At 36.5% G+C, this 25,961-nt stretch overlaps 1 protein-coding gene across 1 annotated transcript; it reads left to right on the top strand.

The window, feature by feature from the left end:
- Positions 1–728: 728 nt before the first annotated feature.
- enpp2l (ectonucleotide pyrophosphatase/phosphodiesterase 2-like) lies at positions 729–25,961 on the top strand. The gene is made up of 25 exons (XM_028035439.1): positions 729–1,050; positions 5,104–5,206; positions 5,554–5,703; positions 6,243–6,368; positions 6,461–6,521; positions 7,690–7,787; positions 7,919–7,998; positions 8,235–8,354; positions 9,026–9,081; positions 9,185–9,250; positions 9,806–9,878; positions 9,967–10,075; positions 10,295–10,420; positions 10,510–10,541; positions 10,880–11,007; positions 11,221–11,299; positions 11,560–11,647; positions 12,029–12,201; positions 12,332–12,392; positions 13,265–13,404; positions 14,951–15,092; positions 15,231–15,308; positions 17,086–17,218; positions 17,749–17,902; positions 23,457–25,961. The coding sequence occupies exons 1-25, from the start codon at positions 832–834 to the stop codon at positions 23,625–23,627; spliced, it is 2,766 nt and encodes a 921-aa protein (XP_027891240.1). The 5' UTR covers positions 729–831; the 3' UTR covers positions 23,628–25,961.

Raw genomic sequence — 25,961 nt, forward strand, 5'->3', positions numbered from 1 at the left:
TTTGTTGATCACATGAGTGATTGTATCCACAATCAAGCTTTTGTTTTTGTTACAAAGGGTTTAGACTGAAATAAGGAAAGTGATTAGTCTGACCATCTCCCCTGCTTGACATACTTTTTATATCTGTATGACTGTGGCAACAGAGGTAGGAGTTTGTCCTGTAACTGGTATGTTGCTGAGTTGGATCCCTGCTCTGTCTGTCACATGCCTTGCCTTTTGGTGGCGGTCACCTTGAGTGAGGCATGGCAGCCTCACTTCTCTTAAGACTGTCCCGAAGCGGCTGTGGCTTCAATGTAGTTTATACCATTAGCATGTGAATGTGTGAATGACTGAATGTAGTGTGAAGCACATTGGAGTCCACTGGCCTAGATAAAGCGCTGTACACAGGTCATTTATTATTACCTCAACAAAAGTCTAAACATTTGGGAATTTTAGTTGGATGCATTGCATGGCATCAGATATGTTGGTGTAAATATAAACTCAATTTGTGGTTTTGTTCAATTTTCTTTGGAACGTTACAGTGCACTACAGTTTTATGATTTTGTCATAAAACTCTTTCTCCATCAAATGGCCTGTACTTGTTGATCTTATTGTTTTGCTCTAATGATGTTACTAAAATTGTGCAAAAGGTCAAAAATTCGTTCTTTTTCCATTATTTCAGCCTGAAAGCAATCGAAGGGAGATTACACAAACCGTCCCTTTCCCTGTGAGCGCCTCTCTTTCCCCCTCTCCCTGTGTGATCAGCTCAGTGCTGTCGACTGTGTTGGACTCCGGAGCGTCTGTCCGACCTGACGCACTCTTGTACCAAAGCGCTGCTGTCACCATTACTTCATGCTTATTGGCCCAATACCGAGAGAAGCAGAGGCTGGGCAAAGGCAAACAACGGGGGGAGAGAGAAAGAGCCGGACCCCTGAGCTCTGCTCCATCGATCTGCAGAGGTGCACCGAGGATCCTCTATCGGACGCTGGGGACGGATTTCTGAGGTTTTGGGTTTTCTGGAATGCCAAAGGTGGATCCGCTGTTTGGAACATGATGCTACCGGGAAATTTGGTACGGTAAGACTGTCACAGTTTTGTGTTTGATTCCCATGTCTCTGTGTTTTAGTTCTCATGTGCATGTCCGAAGCTTTCCCAGCTCCCCCCTACAAAACCCTCCAAAACAGAGATAGCTCTGTTGGAGAATTGACATATCGACCTGCCTGCTCTTTACTGCCTCACATCAGCGCAAGCAGAAACATTTTCAGGCTTTGCTTCAGCAGAAGGGACAAATTACATAAGCCCTCCTTGGATGAATATGAATTATGGAGCAGGGATGACTAGCTGCTGTTGTTCTGACTCGAGCTGACCAAGATGTGTGACGGTGATGGATTGCTTCAGTGTTGCTTAATGTCAGCAACTACACAGATGTGTTTACCTGGGGGAGTTAAAGGTAAACACAAGCTGTAGGTTAATGGTTAGACTGTGGATGACCTCCTTTCCGTGTGCCACAGCGTGGGTTTGATCTGGATGAAACATCCATCCATCCATCCATTGTCTGTTCACCCTTGTCCCTAATGGGGTCGGGAGGGTTGCTGGTGCCTATCCCCAGCTACGTGCCGGGCGAGAGGCGGGGTACGCCCTGGACAGGTCGCCAGTCTGTCGCAGGGCAACACAGAGACATACAGGACAAACAACCATGCACACACACACTCACACCTAGGGAGAATTTAGAGAAACCAATTGACCTGACAGTCATGTTTTTGGACTGTGGGAGGAAGCCGGAGTACCCGGAGAGAACCCACGCATGCACAGGGAGAACATGCAAACTCCATGCAGAAAGACCCCGGCCGGGAATCGAACCCAGGACCTTCTTGCTGCAAGGCAACAGTGCTACCAACTGCGCCACTGTGCAGCCCCTGGATGAAACATTTAATTCATATTATTTATGCAGTAATTGTAATAATTAACAAGCAACATAACTATATGTGTTTTATGGCCTTTTAACCCTCCTGTTATGTTCCGGGTCAAATTGACCCTTTTTAAAGTTTAATTTATTTTTTTAAATAGTTGGAAGTATTTTTTTTGCATGAAACTTTTTCTATTCGTCTTAATAGGTGCACTCTACATATAAATTGAAAATGTATTCATTTTACACATTTGTACCAACCCGTGGGTCTACTTTTTACATAGATGCTGTTCGGGTCAATTTGACCCGGCAGTCAGGTTAAAGTGCAAAAAAAGATTTAAAAATGTCCATTTCTATGTCTTTCCTTGGATCTATGAACCATATTTCACCACAAACACACCCCTACATGCATACATGCACACCCCGACACACACAAGCCCACTTTCTCACTACTCCCTTTACTTCACTAGGAAACTGCGAGAAAGCAGGTGTTCATACAACTTTTGATGGAAATCTTTTCTGTTCCCGTTGACAAACTCCACTCACACTGAGTGACACTCAGCAGAAGTGGAGGAAAACATAAATACTCTCTGCATGACTCATTTATCTTGATTTTAATCAGCGGGTCAATTTGACCCTGAACAGTATGTGTGTCTCAAATTCGATTATAAAGATCACCCATTGAAAAAAATAATAAAATGTAATATAATTTTTTTTTTTTTTTTTTTTACCAAAGATCAATTTCAAGAAAATTATAGTTTTTTTGTGTTTAGGTTTTTTTCAGTGGACATAAAAAATGTAAATTTCATTTTTATGTCCAAATGAGTAAATGAGTAGGTTGTTGTTATTGATCCTTAATTTCTGAGAAATAATAAAACATCATTGCACAAATATTGATTGAAATGGATAGTATTGGAGTTAATAATCAGATACAAAAATGTATTGGAGGATTTTTTTGGTTACTGACACTATTGCATGATTAAACACTCCCCGGGTCAAATTGATCCACGAACATTTTTGCTGTGCCCTAGAAACAAACATAACAGAAGGGTTTAAATTAAACAGGTATAGAAGTTCACTTTTTAATTGCCATGTGGTTGTTTTTTTATTTATGTATTTAATAGAATGTAGCCTATATTAATTGTACCATCTATATCTTAAATGTCATTTCATCAGTCAGCCTACAAGATTCACAAACATTTTATGCAGTGTTTGCTAAAATTGGGGTCACAACGTCAACTAGGTCTTGAGATGCTTTTCAGTGATTAAAATAAATAATGGCGAAGCATGTTAAAGCTATAAAGCAATAAAGCAATAACCATAAATAGATACTCAATTCAAATCAACTTGATTCAAACTTCATTGAGCACACAGTATCCTGGTCAATAGTAGATATAAAAAATAGAAAAGGGCAAAGAAGAGAGCGAAAAAGATACAAGTTACATATGGCTGTTATATGGTCTATACTTGTGTAGCGCTTTATCAAGCCCAGAGGACCCCAAAGCCTTTCACACTACATTCAGTCATTCATCCCTTCACGCACACAGTCACACAGATGGTGATAAGCTACTACATTATAGCCACAGCTGCCCTGGGGCAGCCTGACAGATGCGTGTATTTGTCTCTTTAGTTGAATTGCTGTTTGTGAGTCAGAAGTTATGAAATGTTGAAGCCACTGATTAAAAACAACGATTTCTCAAAGGTTTTACAAGTGTCACCTCTATAACTACCTAGTACAACTGTTGCTCGAGGCATTCTAAGTTGTGCAACAGAACTAGGATTTTTCAGCAATGCTGACCTAAAAATCCAACGTAGTTGTCTTCTATATAAAAACATCTGTCGATATCTATATCAAAACCTGTTCACAAATAGCACACTGTACAATGTCCTCCAGTAATCACATTGTTAGAGTTTTTGAATTCATAAAAGGCAATTAAAATTTACTGTCCACTTCAGTATTTGCTGAGAGTTTTGAATGTTTTTCTACTCCACTTTTCTTTTGGGTATTTTCCGATGAAGGAAAGACCAGTGTTCTTTAACGGATTTTTTGGCTGCATCACATTTTATTCGTTTTTAATTACATAGCAGTACAAGTGGTACTTGTACTTGTACTATTGCTTGAGAACAATGGATTTATAGAAAGTCAGAGTTCTGTAATGGAAAAATTCTATGGTTCTTAATAAAATAAATGTTCTTGCCCAATAGGATTTTAGTTGTTAGCCTCCTGGAGATGCATCTGTAACACATTTCCCAAGAAAATGTGTTCAAGCTGTGATTCCGCATCAATGAATCTGTAACTGTATCAGTGTGTCTTAGTTTCTGAACTGAGAGCGTTCATTGTGTCCAGCATGTTGCTGGACCACTGGACTGATTCATCCTGAGGGAAGTGTTTTAAAACAGAAAATGAGAGTACCAAGTTGTAGCTCCTATAAATCTGAATTGGCTCAGTTACGATGTCAGCGTCACTGACTGCAAAGGAGAAGCGGAGGAGTTTAAGATCTCTGAAAACTGATCCAAACACAGTTTACAAATAGGCCTTTTTACAAGTTTGCGAAGATTGCTTCCAATCAAAATCTCATTTAGTGAAACCTTGCAATACATAAACAAACAAACAAACAAATAAATAAGAAAAAAATCTGTTTTGCAAGTATTAGTTAGATAAGAACCTGTACACTTCACACAAAGCAAATTATGGCCAAATTACAGGCCAGGGGTTTAGTGGCAAGTTCAAGTTGAGTTGTTGAGAACATTTGCAAAAGTCACAACTTTAGAGCAATAGTAAGAAAAGCAAAACAAATCTCAGCTTGCATGAGGAAGTTCCTTTCAAAAACTTAGTCTAAGCAACACAAACACAAATATCTAATAATTTTAGTAAAAATTGATAATAAACTATAATCATGCTAATTGTGGTGCAAAAAACCTGTTAAACTAAGATTTCTACTGTTTGATGTGCCAATGCTTTGGTCTGTAATGTAAGTCAGACCAAATTTGGAACATATTTTGCTTTGCCTATAAAATCTAATGCCTTCAAAGGAGTGCAGAACTTCATAATCCTCACAATTCATTCAAATAATTCCCATTTAAGAAAAACTTCCACAAATCATTATGCAACTAGGCCACTACTCACACAATAACAGGCATAACAATGAAGAAATAATGTCTTCAACCTGTATAAAATAACGTAGACAGAAAAAATATAATAATTTGTGTTTCCTGCAGATTGTGTTAGTGTTCTGTCTTTGGGGAACGGATGTCAGTAGAGCTCACATATTTGAAGCCACACGACCTGGAGATGCAGACAACACATCACCTGTCACTAAACGTAAGAACCAATGTTTTCCTCTTACTCCCCCTATCTTCAAGATTATACATTCATTAACCAAATTTCTGATTTGATATTTTTAATTTTATCACAGTACAAATAATTTCAGTTCTCTTTCCAATCAACAAAAAGCATGTTGCACTTGGTTTTTGAGCAGATGGTATTAATTTATTTTAAGCAGCCTATCTGGCTGTTCTGCTCATTACCCAGGAAAAGGAACAAAGTAAAAACATCACTCATGGATATTTGAAGATAATTTGAGTAAATAGTTCAGATGAGCTAACACAATTTTGTGATGATCAGGATGGCAGCTGTTGTTTCTCATTATGGGTTTCTATCCCTTATAGTTGTATCAGAGTGGGTCAGCACAGCAGGATCCTGTCAAGGGAGGTGCTTTGAGTTGGAGGTGGCAGATCCTCCAGGATGCAGATGTGACAATCTGTGTAAAACTTACCTCAGCTGCTGCTCAGACTTCGATGCTCACTGCCTGAAGACAGGTCAGTATTACACAGAATTACACATCTACCCCTCCTTGTCACTTTTCCCTAATCCAGACATACACTAACCAGCCACTTTATTAGGCACAGCTATGTGTAGAAATAGTACAGAAAACAATACATTTTGAATTAAGGTCAGTTAAGTACATTAAACTATGGCCACTATTCATGCTGACAAATGTAACATTAACAAAAAGGATACATATTTTCTAGTCTAAAAATCTGAAATTCAGCTCCAACATCTATGGAAATATCAGAATTTGTCATAACAAGCATAAACGTATAGATCCATCCTGACTTGAGCAAGTAGTTTTGGCTTGTGGCGGTGCTGTAATATTGACATAAATCTTTAATCTAATGCAACCAGTAGCTGGGGTCTCTTTTTTTTCCCTTTAACAAAAAACATTGGTTCATTGGGTCAAATTTTCCACCATGTAATCTATTTGCACTCTATTTTTGAATCATTCCAGCCAATAAGGCAGAGGGAGGTTTTTATAAAAAGATGGCTGATTGATGATTAATTTGGCTTCTTCTCTTAGCGGGGGGGTTTGAGTGTACGCCTGATCGCTGTGGGGAGGAGAGGAATGAAGACCATGCCTGCCACTGTTCTGATGATTGCTTAGAAAAAGGAGACTGCTGTTCTAACTACAAATCCACATGCAAAGGTACATATACTTAAAATTTTTGCTAGTAAAACAGGATTTAATTTATTACTGATTCAGAGCAATTGAAAACGTTTGCTTGTCTTTTCTTTCAGATGAGACTTCATGGTTGGAGGGCAGCTGTGAAGAGATCAAGAGTCCTGAATGTCCTGCAGGGTAAAATTCATATGCTGAATATATTACATTGAACAGGTCAGGAGATTTTGACCTAGTCAGAAAGTGTTCTTCTATAAGTTGACACTGAGACAACAATGTTATTAAAATACAAGCAAAATATTTGTAGCTTATAAAGTTTATGAAAAAATATTGTATTGACTTAATTGCAATGGGTGTGGTATAATGGTGTTGGGGTTTGAAGATTTCTTTTGGTGTATTTCACTGTTGTTTGATAATGATGCCAGCAGTCCTTAAATATCTGAAATGAAACCTGGAATATTTTCTTCTTTTACTTCTTCTCAGGTAGGCAGCCCTTCCGTCTGACTCATTGTGTAATAACAATGTTCAGCTTAAGTTTTTAGTTAAGGCTTCACGATGTTCATTGAAGCTACAGAGTCTAAAGGAAAAGTCTTCAAGTTAAGACTTTTTCTGACCTGAGGATAAAATCAAGTCAAGAGCATGTCAGTGTTTGTCGTTTGGGCCAGGCAGAATTGGAAAAAGTCCATACGGTTTAAAAATGCCTTTGTCATCTGGGCAACACGCATGAACATTAAAATAAAGACTTACTCATATTTAGGCAGTGTATGCTAAGAAATCTGAAAAGTAATTTAAAAAACATCCTTCTTTTATTTGGGCGACTGATAGGCTACAACATGCAGCATTGATGGAGAGATACTCAGTTCAAATATACTCAGTTCTAAGCTGGTTAAAGAGGAGGACAAAAATAATTGCTTGCATTCAAAGCAACTCTTAAAAATTAAACCTACCCCTGCTCTTTGGCCAGACTTCCACAGGAAGCTAAAATAAGAAATAGATAAGAAGAAAGACACCGTCCATAAGACGGTTTTGAGGCAAAGACCACTGATGAGCAAAGTAGCACAAAGAGCCAACTCACACAAATCATCTTGATGACATTTGCAAACGGCAATCTAGCTTATTATATTTAAGTAAAGGCTTCTTCCTTTCTGAGTGGCCTTTCAGCTCATGTTGATACAGGGACCTGAGTCACAGTACATAATGACACTTACTAGCTTCAGCCAGCACCTTAACAAGGTTGTTGGCTTTTTTTTTCTCTTTCTATTGTGTCAAACAAGAAAGCAGTGTGTTCAAGGTGAGTCCTTAAAGAAAAACTGCCATTTTTCATTATATTTACTTTTGTACTTTACAGTTTCGTCCGTCCTCCTCTCATCATGCTGTCTGTTGATGGGTTCAGATCCTCCTACATGAAGAAGAGCAAATATATCATCCCTAACTTACATAAACTCAGTATGCTTCTATTTTACTGTTTCTGGAAAAGAAAATGCATCTTTGTTTTAATTTTCCATATTGGGAACAACTTTTTTGTAGAATTGTTTTTTCTGTCTTATTCCCAAAGCAAATCATTTGTTTTGTTTTAGGGTCATGTGGTGTGTCACCTCCATACATGCGACCCGTCTATCCATCAAAGACATTTCCAAATTTATACACCCTAGCCACAGTAAGTGATGTTCCATAATGCTATGTAAATTGTTTGAATTTCTACTTTGCAAAACTCTTATGGAATGGATTCTAAAGCCAGGCAGTTAATGAATACCTTCATGTTTGAATGCTAAGTACAAACATACTGTATGTTTGTTTCTGTTCAGTTTACTTTTATGGTCTGTTGATGTTGTGACATTGGTACAGGCCTGATTTTTACCAGCACTGACATAACACTGTTTGGTTTATCTGCAGGGTCTGTACCCAGAGTCCCATGGAATTGTGGGAAACACTATGCATGACCCAGTGTTCAATGCTACCTTCAGCCTACGCACAAGAGAAAAATTAAACCATCGCTGGTGGGGCGGACAGCCAGTGAGTGCAGTTCACATACTAGTTAGTTTGCTTCAGGCAAAGTGCTGCCCAAATATCTCCACGTCAACAATAATGATATGTTGATTTATTACACCACAGACAATTAAGATGAAAGCACGTTGTCATCATCCCCATCCAGAAGATGGATGGGGTCACCTTGAACATTGAACATTCACCTTGAAGAATATTCAACTTCTTGAACATTCTTGAACATTGAAGAATGTTGTTTGAGCTAGACTCCAAATGCAGAGAAAAAAATATTAGTGCATCATTGCAAGATGGGTCAGCCACTTTGGGGATGGTGTATCATGACCTTGATCTCCATTATTGTCATCAGTATTGTAAAAAGAGTCCAGGGGCAAACTGTTTTAAACCGGACGACTGACTGATCTTATGTTTGTAGATGACAGTGCAGTTTTTGCAATTATGAAGATGAAGACTACTGATGTTTTACACGATGTTTCAGCAGATGCCTCTTTGGGCAGAAGAGTCTGCCTGATCAGTGCAAGCCTGACAAAAGTGCAAACAATGTTGGGTTCACCAGTTGGGTGAATTACCAGTCACCAGATTCTCCAAATAGTGACTGCATACATTTTTGCCATGTATGTGCCCATGTTACAATTTCCTTGTATGAGTAGAATATTGTGTTTTTGCCATCTTCTGTTTTGCAGATCTGGATTACAGCAGAGAAACAAGGAGTGAAAGCAGGGACTTTCTTCTGGCCATGGTACATTAGTACAAAATGTTTTTGAATTGTTTCAAAAATCACTGTTTTTTTATATTATTTCCCGTAAATAGTTTAACTTCTTCAATCTGTTGTTTTTTTCCAGGGTGATTCCTCTTGAAAGAAGAATTTTGACCATTCTCCGTTGGCTGACGCTTTCAGATGAAGAGAGGTATTTTCAACTCTTCTTCAGAAGTTTGTGTAATTGAGTATCCTGTTATAATATTTTTTTCACTTTCAAATTATAGTTAATAAAGACTCATATTTATGGTAATTGACTTTTACTGAATTTTACTTGTTTGCCACTTCCTTAAACTTTAAGCATTACAATTTCAACCAGAAAAGTAAAAAATATAAGTAGTTTCTAGAAGCAGAAGGATGTACCCCTTTTAAACCTCTTCAAAAGTCAAGGTTGTTTCTTTGACATCAAACATTCCTTACAGTCAAGTATGTGGAAAAGCTGAATGACTTTGGGGTGTTTTTGGTTTTGGGTGACACAACAAAAGCTACTTCTAGTCCAACATTTTTTTGTAATTTAGCATTGAGAATCCTCTTAAAAATCAAAAAGGCATTATAAATTACATGAAATCAGTTGGGAGACATAAAAGGAACTCAGGCTTTAAAACAAGTTTAGCAAAGGACTTCTCTTGTCTAATTGAACACAAAATGGCCTCATATCAAATATAATTTCCTATTAAACAAAATGAGTAATTGTGTTATTCTTTAGGCCCTATGTTTATGCAGTCCACTCAGAGCAGCCGGATACCTTTGGCCATCGCCTTGGACCACTCAGCAGTGAGGTACGAAAGGAAGATTCAGAAAGTGTCTCTGAAATAAGTTGTATAATTTATGTTACCCAAATGGTTTAATCATGCTTTTGGTCCTCAGCTGGACAACCCTTTGAGGGAAATTGACAACATCATTGGTCAGCTAATGAATGGACTGAAGCAGATGAATCTGCACCGATGTGTCAATGTCATCATTGTAGGCGATCACGGTACTCCCTGACTTCCTTCTGGTTTTGTTGTTATTGTTTATAAGTGGACATAACACAAATTAAATTTGATTGTACATTTCAAAAAATGTACAAAAGACTTTAGATTTTTTAAATCCAAGAAGTAAAGCAATTTCTCAGTTTATTATTTTACTTGTAATTAACCTGGGATGATTTATTAGTAACACCAAATACATACATGTGACATAATGTTTCTGACAGGTATGGAAGAGGCCCACTGTGACAGGACAGAGTTTCTCAGCAACTACCCTCTAAATCTCGACGATATCATGCTCATCCCTGGCTCCATTGGTAGAATTCGCCCTCGTGATCCTAAATCCACCACATGTAAGATGAGAATGATTGGAAATAAGTATAGGTGTGAATTAAAAATAAATAAAGTCAGTCTTCATCATCCCTTATTTTTCTTTTTTCAGATGACCCGAAGGTTGTGGTTGGAAACCTTACTGTAAGTATGACAACATAAGAGAATGAAGCATCTGTGACTGGCCACGATAAAACCAGGAGCAAGTGTCCCGCGGGGCATTAACAGATTCTGGAAATCTGTGAATTTTAAGCTTTCTAATGATGTTAACTACATATAAATAAAAACAAAAGAGGATATGGCCATTTGAATGTTGGCACACTACTAAAAAGATGAGGGAATAAGCAGCCATCTGAGTTTTCAAAAAACCCCAAACTTGATGAGCTTGTTTCTGGTTTTGCATCACATGTTGAACTAAAAGAAGGTGCATTTACTGAGCAAAAGTAGGTTCAAGATGTTCAACAGAAGGTTTTTTGTTTCAGTGTAAAATGCCTACTCAGCACTTTAGACCGTACCTGAAGCACCATTTACCCAAGAGGCTTCACTACGCCAACAACCGCAGGATCGAGGATGTCCAGCTTTTGATGGAGAGGAAATGGCACATTGCTAAGTAACCTGACACATAGTTATACTGCAACGTAGGAAGATATTAATGCTTCAAAAACTGGAGACTTTGTGCCAGATTTAGCATTTGAATCAAAGATCTTGTAACATCTTGAATATTAAATACAAAATTTCATTCTGTGTTCTCTGTAAATCTTTATAAATCAGTTTTGCTTTATGGCACTGATTTTCAGTACGGAAAAAAAAAAATGTTTTTCAGGAAACTGCCAGAAAAACCAAGATCTCGGTGTGGTTTCTTTGGTGACCATGGATTTGACAACAAGATAACAAGCATGAGGGTAATGAAGTATCATACTTTTTCTCCACTTTACACAATGGTCATAAAGATGTCAAGTAAAATTTTTGACCATTGGAAGAAATGAAGTTACAGGTGACTGTGAGATGGATGGCAGAATTAGAGAGAAATTGGCCTAGAAATTCAATGTGTGCCTGGGTAGCTCAGAATAAAACTGTAGATATAAATAAAACCAAATAAATCATATTTCACATTTTTGAGGAGTGTACTTTTGTGATTTATACTTTCTCTCCTTGTATGCAGACAATCTTTATTGGCCATGGACCAAGTTTCAAATTCCAGAAACGTGTGCCAGAGTTTGACAATATCGAGCTATACAATGTCATGTGTGGTAAGAATAAAATTTCCCCTTAATAAAGAGGATTGAACTAGAACTTAGATAGTGAAAAGAGTTAAAGGTTTTGTTTCACTGTTAAGTTCAGTGATAGAAACCCTTTGTTAGAGTCACAACAACTGAGCTGTTATTTTGATCTTTTCGTTAGTACTTTGTTAGATACAGCAGTATACTCATTTCTGACTGGTTGACGTGTAGCACTTCAGAAAATATGACAACATGCATCATAAATAATTTGGCATGATAATTATTTGATTCTTATCTTAGATCTAACAAGACACTTATAAGAGAAACTTGCATTCCTAAATATTAGCGTCAGGTGAATACTTTCATCCACTTACCAAATCTTCTAGTCCTTGTATTTGTCTCTGATGACAGACTTGTTGGGGTTGAAGCCAGCTCCTAACAATGGAACACATGGTAGTCTAAATGACATGCTGAAGGATCCGCCCTTCCTGCCCATCATGCCAGAGGAAGTCACACCTCCATCTCCGGCGTCTGACTCCAACCACGCAATGACTCACGATCTGGGGTGCAGCTGTGAGGATGAGGTTAGGAAAGGATTTTGAAAAGAAAAGATAAAATAATAAATAAATAACTAAGTAAAAAGCAGTCACAATTCAGGTAATCAGTACTGTTAAAATGAGTTTCCATTTGCCTGTTCTTTCCTTCTCCCTCCAGAACAAGGTGGAGGAGATAATTGAAACCTTTACCCCTGCACCAGATGGCGCCTACGGTTTCAGTGAGTTTCCAATCCCATGCCAATCTAAAGTATGACAGTTATTAAAACATTCCTTGTGGAACAGCTGAGTGTGTGTATATTCTGACAAACACTCATGTTATTTATTGTTACAAAGAAAAGCAAAAAAAAATAAAATAAAAAATACTGGGATATTTAAATTTAACCATGAATATCTAACAATATTTCCAGCAAAATTCCAGCTATATTTATTAGTGATAAGAAAAAAAAAAATTCATCACTGTACCTCATACCTGCTGCTCTTTTTAACATATTTTTACTGTATTGAAATGATCTATCATTGCACTTTTTTGTGTGTAACACCAGCATATGTTCCATTACGAAAATGACAATATTCCACCACATGCTAGGGAACAGAAAACATTCATGCCGTCGATTTCTTGCACAATGTTTGGGGATTTGTTGCACAACCTTTCATCAGCACATCTATGAAATCCTTCCCTGACTTGCTTTGATCTAGCAAAGTTTCAGGATGTCTTCGGATTGTTCAGTGGCCGTCAAGTCAAGGTGACTGAGACATGTTACACAAGAAATTGTCCCCAGCATTACCTGAAAAAACTGAAATAAATTTTTGTTAGTAGAAGATAGAATGCTTGAAAATTTGCTGGTGGATGGACTTTGTGCCCTGCCTCATGCAGTCAGTCAGTGAGTTACCCAGTTAGCCTCCAGGTTGCCCCCAGGGCGCAGACCTTATAGTTAGTAGATACTTGACTGTAGTTTATTTTTTTATCCCTCCACTCCTAAGGACCACCTAAGGTATCAGGAATTGATTATTCCAATAATTAAGTGAACTAATTATGATTTATAAGTTAACCAAACATCTGTGATGTAATTTTATGTTTATATATTTGCAGACACCACCCATCTTCCATTTGGTCGCCCAGCAGTGATGTTCAATACTCAATACAGTCTACTTCATCATGTGGAATTTATCAGTGGATACAGCAAAGAGCTGGCCATGCCGCTCTGGACAGCATACACACTACCCCGACAGGTACACGCACAAACATGCACCCACACACACCCACGCACACGGACACACACCCCCACGCAGACTCCATAGCACTCTGTGGCTCATAAAAGTTTTTTACAATCTTGGTAAATATCCCATGTTGTGTGCAGATTGAAGCTATCAACAGAAGTTACTGATTTGAGTTTTGTGGCATATTTCTGATCTATAAAGCTTTAGCATGACAATTTAAAGTGACTATGATTAAGTTGACAGCATTAAAAACATCTTTTACTAGTCTTCCTATCCTCATCAGTCATTCGTGTAAGGGATCTGCTACCTGCAGCTCTTAAGAACCGCCATAGTGGGTTTTTTTCTAACTACAAACCAAGAATTGTTTTTAGAAAAATCACTTGTGTTGGGCATTTTTGTGTGTTTTTGACAGTTTCTGCAAAGTTTTTATACAACAGGTCTAAACAAGTGGTGCATTTAAATTTTTTATTAGGGGACAAGCTGACCTTCATCAGATTAAATATTTTTTGTAAATGCCTACGAAGCAGAAATTAAGCAGACTTTTTATTAAACCCATATTTCTGTTAAACCACGTTTTTCATTGGCTTGATGTAATATTCCAGTCTAAAATGTCATAATTTCATTACCTTTAAGTTGAAAATCCTTATAACTAATAGAGCTAAAGGTTTGAAAACACTAGTCACCAGTATAATTATTCCATATGTTTCAGTTTCACGCAAAAAGCAAAAAAAATCTGTAATATTCTAGTTGATTAAATATGACTGTAGAATTAAAGAGATGCATTCTGTAGTTGACAGCCTTCATTTAATATGACAAATATGCCATTGTTCAGCCTATGAAAATCAAATCTAAATAGTCTTTTGCAGTTAATTCCATGTCCTTTGCAATTTTTTGGAACACAATTGCTATTGTGATAATTGCACATTACCTGGACAATTTAATATTTAAGAAATTCAGCTATAACTTTGTCTTAATTCTGTTTGGAGGCCATTTAGCTTTGATGGCTATTGTGAACAGAATGTTTAGATGCTTTCTATCAGTTTACTTTTTTCAAATTTGACACATTGTCCCACATTAGGAGGCAAAATCTGTGTTGTTAGTATTGATGTAGGTCTGTATGGTGTCAAGATTGGCCAGATGAGGAACAACCAAATTAAAATTCTCTATTATTGGTACTGGCTTTATTATCTTAAAACTAAAATATTGTAAGAATGATTGTCCCTTTTGGCACATTGAGTCATGGCAGAACATGGAGGTAGCATAAATGTAATCATGAACTCCTACCACAGTGAACAGACACAGTGAACACGTGTTTCCCTCATGTTTATGCAGACGTGTTGCAGGTTTACAAGAAACATGTGCTCACTTCTCCTTGGGCATGCTGAAATACACACATTCAAACAAAAAACGCCCCTAAAAAGACTGAGGCATGAATCCAAAAGTGACTGGTTGCTTTGTCACTGCCCTTGTCTGCTTTTAGTGTTCTTTATGCTTCCCATCAATATGGAATTGACTCCATCTGTATTTCTCTCTCAAACTTAGTGTCTTTTTTCAACAGGAGGATTTGACTCCCATACCGGACGTTTCTCCTTCTGTTAACTGTATCCGAGTTGACCCAAGAGTTTCTTCAGTTCACAGTCAGAGCTGCACAACCTACAAACAGAACAACCACCTCACTTATGGCTTCCTCTTTCCTCCAGGTAAAACTCCATGTTATGTGGTGCATATTCAATAGATTTTTCAACTCCTTCTTTGCAATTAAGGGGGGTTATTCAAAATACAAGCATTGAATGAGCAACAATATATTAAAATATTCTAAAAATTTTTTATGTCAACAGAACTAGCAACATCTCCAGAGTCAAGATATGATTCCTCGCTCATCACCAACACTGTTCCCATGTACCCTGCTTTCAAGAGTGAGTTAGAGTCTTAAAATGCAACAGTGAAAAATAAGATTAAATGTAGCACTTTTGATTGCAGCAAGAAACAAAATGTGTTTATTTGTTACCTGTGATATGCTTAGAATCTTACATCATTTCTAGTTTTAACAGCCTATATAACTATAAAAGGTCAGTTAAAAAAAAAAAAACAAGAAAAACGTTTAGGAGAGAAAACTGGGATTTTTCATGTTGTTTGTCACGTGTCTTGTAACGACTCTTCAAACTGGGAATGATAGGAGAACAGTTCATCCATGTAGCAGGAATGGATGTGAGCCTCATAAATTAGGAAAAAACAACTAGGAAACATTCATTTTTCAAAATCTGCCCATATCTACCAGCAGTAAAATCATTAAAAATGTAAAACTGGAACTGGGATTAACAAGGCTGGATGAGAGTAATTTTCCATCATGGTGGAATGGCAAAACGCCATTGGGATTTTAACTGTGTTTTAAGTGTGTGCCTTTGGTCAGATGATACTGAGATTGACATAAAATAAAGGCAGGGACTTTAAGGGAAGCACCTCATATTGATTGTTAGGTGCAGAGGACATCAACCTGTTATGATAAAAGAAATAAATATGTGGACATTTTTGCAATAATGATAATAATAAATAGGAAAAATTAAGAAATGTAGGCCTCTACCTAATTGTGTAACAGAGGAAATGCATGTATCAAATTCAGTGCAATTTGAATTGCTGTGTTTGACAAAATAAATGCTGTCTTTCCTTTTTAAGGCATGGTGGGTTTGAGTCTCCTCCTTTCCTTTGCATCAGTGACATTCATTGGTGTCACATGAGGCAGAGGACAGAAAGGCGCTGACATCAGGTCTGAGTCAGGACATACTGATACCCATTGTTTATGAAGAGAGAGAGGACTTATCAGGACACAACACAGCCTCTGTCTTTGAACCACTGTCCAGTTCAGCCACAAACAATTTATTATAGACATCAGATCTGTTTGTGTGTGTGGGGGGGTGTTGATTCCACATCAGGGCAGTAAAATGTTTTTCCTTTTTTTACTTGTCATTTAGGTGAGATTCGGTGGTGTCACATAAAACAGAAAGAAAATTGGTGAGGACAGGCTGATACCCGTTGTTTATGTGGGGAGAAAGCAGTTATCAGACTAAACACTGACTCTTTTGGAAATCCTGCCTTATGCACAGACAGATCATTTGTTACTGTCATCAGATCGGGGTGTGTGAGTGTGTGTTAGGTCAGTGGGGTGTAATGGTTTTAGAGTTACACTGCAAAACTGTTCCGAAATTTTAAATTTCAGTGCTCCCACCATGTGAAGTTGTAAATACACAGCCCCTCTTTTGCAGTCTTTCCATGTTGTGTCTTTTTGTACAGTTAAGAAATTGCAGATTTGATGTTGCAATGTTTAGCCATTAATCCTTGGGTAAGATTTTATACGGCTGTGGTTTTGAAACACTAAAATGGTCAATGCTGCAAGATGTTTGATCAATACAAGTGAAGAACAAGTGGCTCCATGCATCATTCCGAAAACAAAAGACAAGTTTCATTGGTTAACTGTGAAAGAACTGCATTTCCCTTTTACCAGATGTGGGTTGTTGCTTTTACTTGAAGATGATTATATTGAGTAAAGTGATGCTAGTCGTTATCACTACTCTACCCACTTCACTTTGCTAAATTTAGAAAAAGCAAATTTTAATAAAACTCTTCTGTTCAATGTGAAGGTTGATTTCTAAACACATGGTAAGTTGTTTTTGCTTTCATTTTTTTGTGTGCGTACAGGAATATGGAGCTACCTCCAGGGGACGCTGCTGAGACGTTACAGTGAAGAAAACAATGGTGTTAATGTTCTCTCTGGGCCTATCTTCGACTATAACTACGACGGCCTTCGAGACACCACAGCGCAGATTAAAGAGTATGTTTTTCACAGCAGCTCCTAAATGTAACAAATGGAGTGGTGACAAACATCCTGTTTGAAAAGGATGAAATTGGGAAAATTTGACAATTTGGGAGGAAAAATTTAATAATTACAAAATACAAAAGCATATAAAGAATGAGAAGATTTCTAATTCAAAAAGTCAGTTATAACTTACAGATCAGTGGATCAAGACTTAGGAATAAAATGAGAATACCTAAAACGCCAACAAAAAAGGAAGACATCATGCAGATTTTAACTGAAACATAAGGATCTGGGATGATCCTTAATGAATCATCCCAGATTTTGTAGCTTCTGTTGGCCGATTACAGTTAGCCTTTATATTCCTAATACTCCTGAATCCTGAAATACTTTCAGTTTCAAGCAAATTGCATGAATATACAGTATATTTAATAACCTGTAAAGTAAGATACTCTTTGGTTTGAGAACAAAGGTTCAACATAGATAAACAAAAAAGTCCAAATTTTACAACCAGTGATCTGACTTTGTGTTTGGGTATTTTTCTTAAGATCTTCAGCAAATTCACCCCTCATTCCTACCCACTTCTACACGATTGTGTCGAGCTGCCAGGAGATGAACCAGACGGTAGATGAGTGTGATGGGGCTCTCAAGGTGTTTTCCTTCATCCTTCCTCACAGGCCAGACAACAGTGAAACCTGCAATGTAAGTTCAAAATAACACCAGCAGGTGGAAGCAAAACCGTGTACTACATAAGTTTGCTTTGCTTGTTGACATGTTAAAATGAACAAAATCAATATGAATATTGCACAAGTTTACCAAAATGTATTATTTCGATACTCTATGGAATCAAGCGTTACTTTAAAATATGCTGAACTGTTGTTCAAACTGTGGGAAATTTCATGGGATTGTGCAGCTTTAGCAGAGTTCAATGAGTTTACTCAGGTTCATATTAAATTAGCAGAAACTATGATTTATATGTTGATTCACTCGATGTTTGATCCCAACAATTGCTATCCCTTTAATTCTCCCATCTAGCTCTTTGTGCAAAGCTAGTAGGGTTGTGCAATTATGTCACATTTTGTTTTTTGGAATCCAGGATAAAAATAGTCTCTGCTTGTTTTTGTTTATGCAGACACTTCATTTTTATGCATGCTGTATGGCCTTTTATGCTGCCTTACATGTACCACTGACACATTCTGTCAAACTCAAAAACTCTTCTTAGCTCCACACAAGCTGAATTTTTACAAAATATTTGCATTGTTATCTACAGGGTAAATGTGTGAGTATTACCTTATTGTTTATGACAAATGTTGCTGAGTCTATGCCATGTGACTTAATAGTTGTTGCTGATATTGGGATTTCAGATTTTGTCACTTTGAAAGATGCATTATCTGCGCTTTACTGCCAGTGAGTTAATATATCATGTGCTCTTGACAACTTGATTATCATGTGAAAGAAACCACACAGATAAGCTACATCTGGTGCTGTTACGCCCCCCAAGGTCTAGGGGTTCAGGGACGGTAACATAAAGATGTGTCCAGAGAAAAGAGTGGAATGAAAAATTTCTTATTTCTTTTAAAGTTGCTTTGTCAACAAAAATAAATTATGGTCCACACGGACTTTCTTTTATGTTAGTTTTTATGGTGCTGTTACTTAAGTGTGGTTAAAATCTACAGTATATCAACGCATTGCAAGGTCTGAATTGAATTGTCAGATTATTCCATTCTAATCCAGAAACTCCTGCAGTTACTTATGTGTTTTGAACCATGTAGCAAGTTTTCTTACGCAATTGTCTGCTTTAATCCCACACCATCTTCCCACTACTTAACCGACTTCACAGCCATTGGTGAGGAAAAGCCCCCATACAACGTGATGCTGCCACCATCATGTTTCTCAGTGGGGATTGTGTGTTAAGGGTGATTTGCAGGAAGTTTTCTGCTACATGCAGCATTTCCAAAAGTTCCGTTTTGTTCTTTGGAGACCAGAGGTCCTTCTTCCAACATATATTAGAACCATATTCAATTTTTGTTGCACCTCACAGTAATGCACTGCTTTGTGTTGTGGCAATGTCATGAAATTTCAAGTACACACATGGAAGTTAGTAGTGGTGATGTGACAAAACATGGAACCGGTCTAAGCAGGGTATTGTAAAAAGAGAGGAAATCACTGTCTTGTTCTTCCCCTTATCCTGATGATTTCACTTAGAAACAATTTCTTCAGTTAGATGCTCAGATAAAATTTCTTAAACAAAAGTCATTAATAGTGTAACGACAAAAAGTGTGACTCATAGTAACGACGTTGTATTAGAGTTCAGATAAGGTGGGTAATCTTTTATTTTCAAAGGTCTTTCCTGGTTTCTGTGGTGCTTAACATTTCTGTAGGTGGTGCACTTTCCTTTTAAATGCACTGCTCCCTATTCAGATGTTGCAAAAAAGACCTAGAATCAAATCCTTTGCAGACCATGAGAACTTTGTAACCGCATATAAACACTTCAAATTTCTTTTGGATGTAAAAAGAACAAAACTTTCAAAAAAGAAAAACTCAAGCAAGCAAAAAAAGCTTGAAAACAGAAAAAAACACTACAAAGGCAGTCATAATATTGTACTTTCTCCATTATGCTCTGTGACATTCATAGAGAAATACAAAATTTTGAAAGAAAGAGGAATCCCCTTGAGTCCCCTGGTGAGGTGAGGTAGACTAACATCTTAGTCATTGTTATCTGGTTTCATCTTTACCTTTAATCATATATAGACTTTGATTTTAACTTCCTGTTTCATTTTGACATTACCACCTGTTAATGCCACCAGCAGGAGGTGACATGGAGGCCAAAAGAAAAAAAAGAAGAATCTAAAACAAATATCTACATTTTTCAACATAGCAAATATAAAAAAAACTATATACATTCTAAATGTATTTAAAATATTATCTGAGTTGTGAGGTAGTACTGCTACTTGTTAACTTGTTTTGTCAGATGTTAGAACGTCAGTGTTATTGTGAAAAGAGCGACTAGATATTTGAACATTTGCTAACAATGCAGACTGATAGTTGAAACCAGATGCTTACATACACTGTAAGAAAGACAACTTTCAATTAATCAGACTAAAAACTAAATGACATCAATGTATCAGGAAGGGAACTGTGGTTTTTCACAACTATGGTTTGTCCATGGTCACATTTTCAAGCTAACTAATGGGACAATTATCAAGTGATCAATACAGTTTTGTGATATAATGACTGGACACCCTGGGAATGTCTAGACATTATATCATCCATCCAGAGATGAATATGTTTTGGTGTGAAATATGCAATCGAACCCCGGAAAGGTAAAACACCTTTATCCCCAGTGAAGTATGTCTTGCACCAACGTAGGCTTAAAGGGCTCTCTGAACAGAAGAAGACATTTCAAAAACTAGCTAGTGAATAGTGAACAGTTTGTTTAGTCCAATTTATTGTCACACAGTGAGGCGAAAAATGGTTATGTGTAGTTTTATACAGTGTATGTAAAAATTTGGTTTGAACTTTAAACATGTAGGTTTTTTTTTAAATGATCATTTTTAGGATGTAACAAAATAATGAAATCACAACTATTAAATTTCATCACTGGTGAGCTTTGAATCTGACAAAACATCAAGAAATTGAGTCTGAGTCAGATTCTAAATTGATTTTATTAGAAAATACCCTTTGAGCCTTTTTCTATCAAGACAAGAAAATAGCACAAGGGTGTTTTTTTTAGCCTTTCACACACTTTGTTACTAAAGAATAATGTTATTTCCATAACATTCTGAGGAATTCAGCCCACCTTGTGCAGATTGTTTTCTCTGTCAGAAGATATTTGTGACCGTTAGCAACCGTTAGAACAAGGAAGTGGATTGTCAACTGTAGTTTACACTAAATTTACGTTATAAGGAAGTGAAAGTGAGCTGTCCAAAGAGTAAAGGGCAAATGTAGAAGTTATGCTGACTTTGCTGCTCGCCCATTGACCACTGGAGATGAGCACCAGCATTCCTCATGACCACACTACGGATAAGCATATAAGATGGATGGATGGATGGATGGATGGTTGGATGGATGGACAGACATTGGAAAAATCAGTAAAAATGCACAATAAAGGTCTTTTTGAAGTTGAATGTTGGAAGTTTCTAAGTAACATTAAAACCTTGGCCTATCTTGTTCTTGTGAACTCATGTCATGTCTCGTTTTGCCTTGTGAAACATGGCAAAAGGTACGGTACCACTCCTAGTGATTTCTAGTCTTTGGTTATAGGAGGGGAAATCTTTTTAACCGCCAAAAAGGCTAGGGTAAGACAAACAAGGCAGAGACATTTGCATTTGTTTGTTCTTGATGCAGTATCTTTAGAATGTGGATTCTGATTGTTCTAGCTGCTTAACCACAAAGTTTCATTAAAGTTGCAGAAAGTAAAACAATTTAATCCAATGTTGAACACACCTGCACGTAACTGAAGATGAGTTTTGATGTAATTGTAGAGTAATTTCACAGCTTCTAGAGATTAGTCTTTATTTTCTTTGCTTATTTAGAAACCCCTTCCATACTTTCCAAGTAATAAACTAAAAAGAGCTCCCCTCTTGACAATTTGTAAATTGTTACTGTTACAACATAGAATAAATATTTTGTCATCTATCTTTCTTTACTTTAGCATACTTTACTTTAACATAAAAAGTAAAATATGTTAAATGTAATTTATTTTACTAATACCACTTTCAGTTACAAGCATTTCTGGGCAATATTTACCTAAAGAATAGTTGATAAATATTTTTCTGAATATATTAAGGCAATAAATATAGAATATAGGTATTTTGTGAATCATTTGACAGTATCTTTTCTTCTATGAGTCTAATTATAGCTCAGAATCCTAGACGAAGATTTCCTGTAAGCCAGCCACAAAGAGATAGACATAGATCTGGTACTTATTATCATTCCCGCAACACAGATCTATGCCGTCTATTTATATGTATATGTGTGTGGTGGTGTCTAATATGCCCTGTGTTTTTCTTTAGAAGATGGCTTCTGTTAATATAGTTCAGTGGAAACATTGCACCATACTAATTGTTTATCCAGCATTGGTGTGTTCTTGTGAGCAAACAATTTATGTTTCTCAGATAAAGTCTCATATTACCAAAAGAAAACAATGTATCTTTAGAAATAATACACTAGAACTGATCTTCTCTGTTGGCAAAAAAAGCAACAACTCTAAATTGAAGTTGTGTCACGAATGTTGACATCACACAGCAACAATGAGTAGCCAAGTAATAAATAATAAATTACATGGAAAGATTTCAAATAACTTATGTCTCCAGGGCATCAATTATTTAATAGAGGTAATCATATAAACTTATCTGGAATACTATTTCAAATAAGATAGCATTATTTCATCCAATGTTCATTATTTTTAGACGAGCAAGAAAAACTGTCTTCTAATTAATTATCTAACAGGTCAAGTAAGAATGAAGGGTCGGTGCAACCAAACCAACCTTAAGTGTAATGCCAACGGTAACCGTTATTCAACAAGAAAAGGCTAAATATGTTTGATACTTGTGTAAAGTGTTTTCCTGAATAATTATGGTATTATTTCAGGTTTTTTTCCCGTTTGATCAAAATGGTGAGCAGTGTGCATTAATATGTATGAAGTGACACACGTAAAGTCAAGAGTGGAGCATTGACATGAAAACTGTGATTCATATTGAAGTAATGGAGCAAAGTAGAGAGTATAAACACAGGCTGGCAACTGAATGTGGAGTCTGAGCCAATTCTTAAATGTCACGTTTCCTAAGTAGATCGAGTTTGGGCTTATTAAAGTGAATACAAAAACTCTGTTAAGAGCTAAGGCAGAGCTCCAAGCTCTGCCAAGCTGTGCCTCGCCACAGAAGTCTGGGATTATCCAGGCTTCTGTGGAAATTGCCAAATATACAAGAAAGGTGCTAAGTTGGGAAAACAGTGCTTTCAATCATCTTAACTACGATAATGATTGAACATCTTGCGGTCCTTTGGTCCCTATTATGATTCTGGTCATTCCAGCTGTCTAATAGTTCCAGGTAATTTTCTGTGTTCCCAGAGCTGGTTTGTGACGAACGTTGCATGTATTTGGGTCAAGGAAAGTTTTGTAATCCTGGAAAATTGTTTTGTGCAAATTAGTCAGGACTATTAGACATGTTCTGAAAAAATTCTTTCCATTGAAATGGAAGTTTGTCATTAGGGTTTGTTGGTATCAACAGTTAATAACCCTTGCTTGTATTTGCAGAGTGCTGAGGATGATTCCCAGTGGGTTGAAGACCTGTTGAAGCATCATACGGCCCGGGTTCGAGATGTGGAGATCTTGACAGGCCTCGACCTGTACAGATCCACTAACCTCACCTACATCAGCACCTTGAGCCTCAAAACCTACTTGAACACCTTCGAGAGTGATGACTAGACAGACAGATAAAGATGCAGATGCGCAGGATGTCATAAAAGCCATGTATTATGTCTGAATGCTTGCTGGAAATTTTATACATACATTTTGCTCCAAAGGACCCATCTAGGAAGAGTTTTCACAGGGAAATACATTTCTGAAAATTAAAACAATGTAAAAGAACTTTAGTAGAATTGTTGAATGCCATTAAAAAAAATCAGGGAAGCAGCTCGATCAGAGATGCAGATTTTATTAATATAGCTATATTCTCTTGCATACATAAAGCACTATAACAGTGTAGCTCTGTAAGTATAAATAATCTTTACCTAATATTCCCAATGGACGCCAATTGCATGCAGTCAAATATTAGAAAATATTTAATAGTTTTTGTTTTAAAAATCTGTAGATCCTACAAGTTTAATGCAAGAATTAACCTGAAATAACAAACTGTAATGTGGAATAAAAAATCTGTATATAAAATTCTGAAGCAGAGTACTAGTGTTTGCAGATCCAAGCTAAACTAAATATGCAAAATTAGCAGTGTTAAAACAATCCTTTATAAATATGATGAATTTCTTTTTGGAGTACATAGCTGAAAGTTGTGTATCATATCACTTTTGAATATTATTCACTGTTCTCTAACATCATGAAATCTGAAGCTGAAGGTAACAAGGTATGAGCAAAGATAAGCAAAGCTAAGCAGCAAAATAGATGTTATCAAATATGCATTTTGGATGGTAAATATGGAATTGCAGACAAAAATGTGTTGGAGGAGTTGGTGTTTGATAATACATGTTAATTAGTGAAAACAGTAAGACATGTCTAACCCTGTGATCTGTGTATGATTTAAAATGTCCAATTATCAGCAGTGAGGATATACAGTATCTTAGTACAAAAGACTTCCCAAGTCTTTGTGTTAACCAAAGCTAGTGACCTCTTGTAAAAATACTACTCAATTAACATTTGCAAATACATAAAAAACAATGGCCACCTCATTTATAACATTTAAGGAATGCTAGAAGTTCATAGAATTAATTCAAAAAGTAGCTAATCTCATAATGTAGCCTGGTGACTAACTGTTTGCAGGTTTCAGTATCAGCTCATATCTTTTTCTTTGTGTTTAACTTGAATAAATAGTTACATTTTTGTCTCCATCATCACATATATACAAAATAATCCAAAATATTACCAAAATACCCCCTACTGTACATACTTAACATGTCGAGCTTTGGGCTGAGAAAAACCTCTGGTCACAGAAAAGATGTTGCATTTGTGGATCTTTGTTCTTGTTTGGGATACAAAATGATTTATTTTTGCTTAATTGAATATAATAATATGCACTAACAAGACCAACACTAATTGTGACCAAATGTTTTTGTTGTTTTTTTTTTTTTTTTACAGTGCATTGTTAAAAGACAAACACCATTCTGTTAATTTCATAGTCACCCTAGTGTTCTTTTCCGGTTCTGTTGTATTTGATCTTTTTTTTCCTAAAATAGTTTATCTTAGTGTTTTTTGCACTATGACAATAATAGCCAGCGGGTGAAATATAACTAATTCAGTGGAACAACGCAACTCCATTTAGCATTAGAATTGATTGAAATGAAATCTTTTTTTTCTTCCAAAACTACATTACTGCTTATGTTATGGAAGGAGATGCTGGGATTTTAAAAATAAATCCTTTGGATTAGAATCCACACAACAGAATGAATTAAACCACCTCACCACTGCAGTCAAATTTGTGATTATATTTTTATTTTTCAAATTCTTTTGCATGCATGTTACTCTACAAATCGTCTTAAACATAATCCACATCAGTTTAAAGCATGTACATTTTTTTTCTTGGTCAAGTTGAAGAATCCATAAATTCTAAATCACAGATAACTCAAACTTAGATGTTAGGTTGTGAAGCATCAGGCAACTTTAAATTTTTTTTGAGTCTAACCAATGTTTGGCTTTTATTTAAACAGAGGTTCAGCGGTGTGTTGCAGAGTTTACATTCTTACTGTCTGAGAATAAGGACTGCTTAGTCTTTGACCCAATCAGTAAAAGATTTTAAGCATCAAAGCACTTGTCTGATGTTGCATTTGTTGCCAGTTTTTTTGTCTTTTAAATTGCCAGCATTCATACTCTTAACTCTGTACAGATAGAGTCCCAAATTGATCTTTTGCATTTATTTCATTTATTTTCATAGTATTGTATTCATGAGTTAATGTATCCTAACATATCCTAACATACATAATCAGTAGAAGAGAAATACATTACTTTGACCTTTGAGAGCTTGTCAAGATGTAGACAGACCAATTTTTATTCCCCTAGTCCACTAAATAAAAGCCATGTAGGTTATAAAAAATA

The sequence above is a fragment of the Xiphophorus couchianus genome, chromosome 13, assembly GCF_001444195.1.
Source record: "Xiphophorus couchianus chromosome 13, X_couchianus-1.0, whole genome shotgun sequence".
NCBI lineage: Eukaryota > Metazoa > Chordata > Actinopteri > Cyprinodontiformes > Poeciliidae > Xiphophorus > Xiphophorus couchianus.

What these genes read in the sequence shown, in the direction of transcription:
- enpp2l (XM_028035439.1), top strand. Translation starts at nt 832, where the DNA reads ATGCTTATTGGCCCAATACCGAGAGAAGCAGAGGCTGGGCAAAGGCAA. An exon ending in TTGTGGTTGGAAACCTTACT is followed by an intron (nt 10,542 to 10,879) that starts GTAAGTATGACA and finishes TTTTTGTTTCAG; the next exon opens with TGTAAAATGCCTACTCAGCA. An exon ending in ACAAGATAACAAGCATGAGG is followed by an intron (nt 11,300 to 11,559) that starts GTAATGAAGTAT and finishes CCTTGTATGCAG; the next exon opens with ACAATCTTTATTGGCCATGG.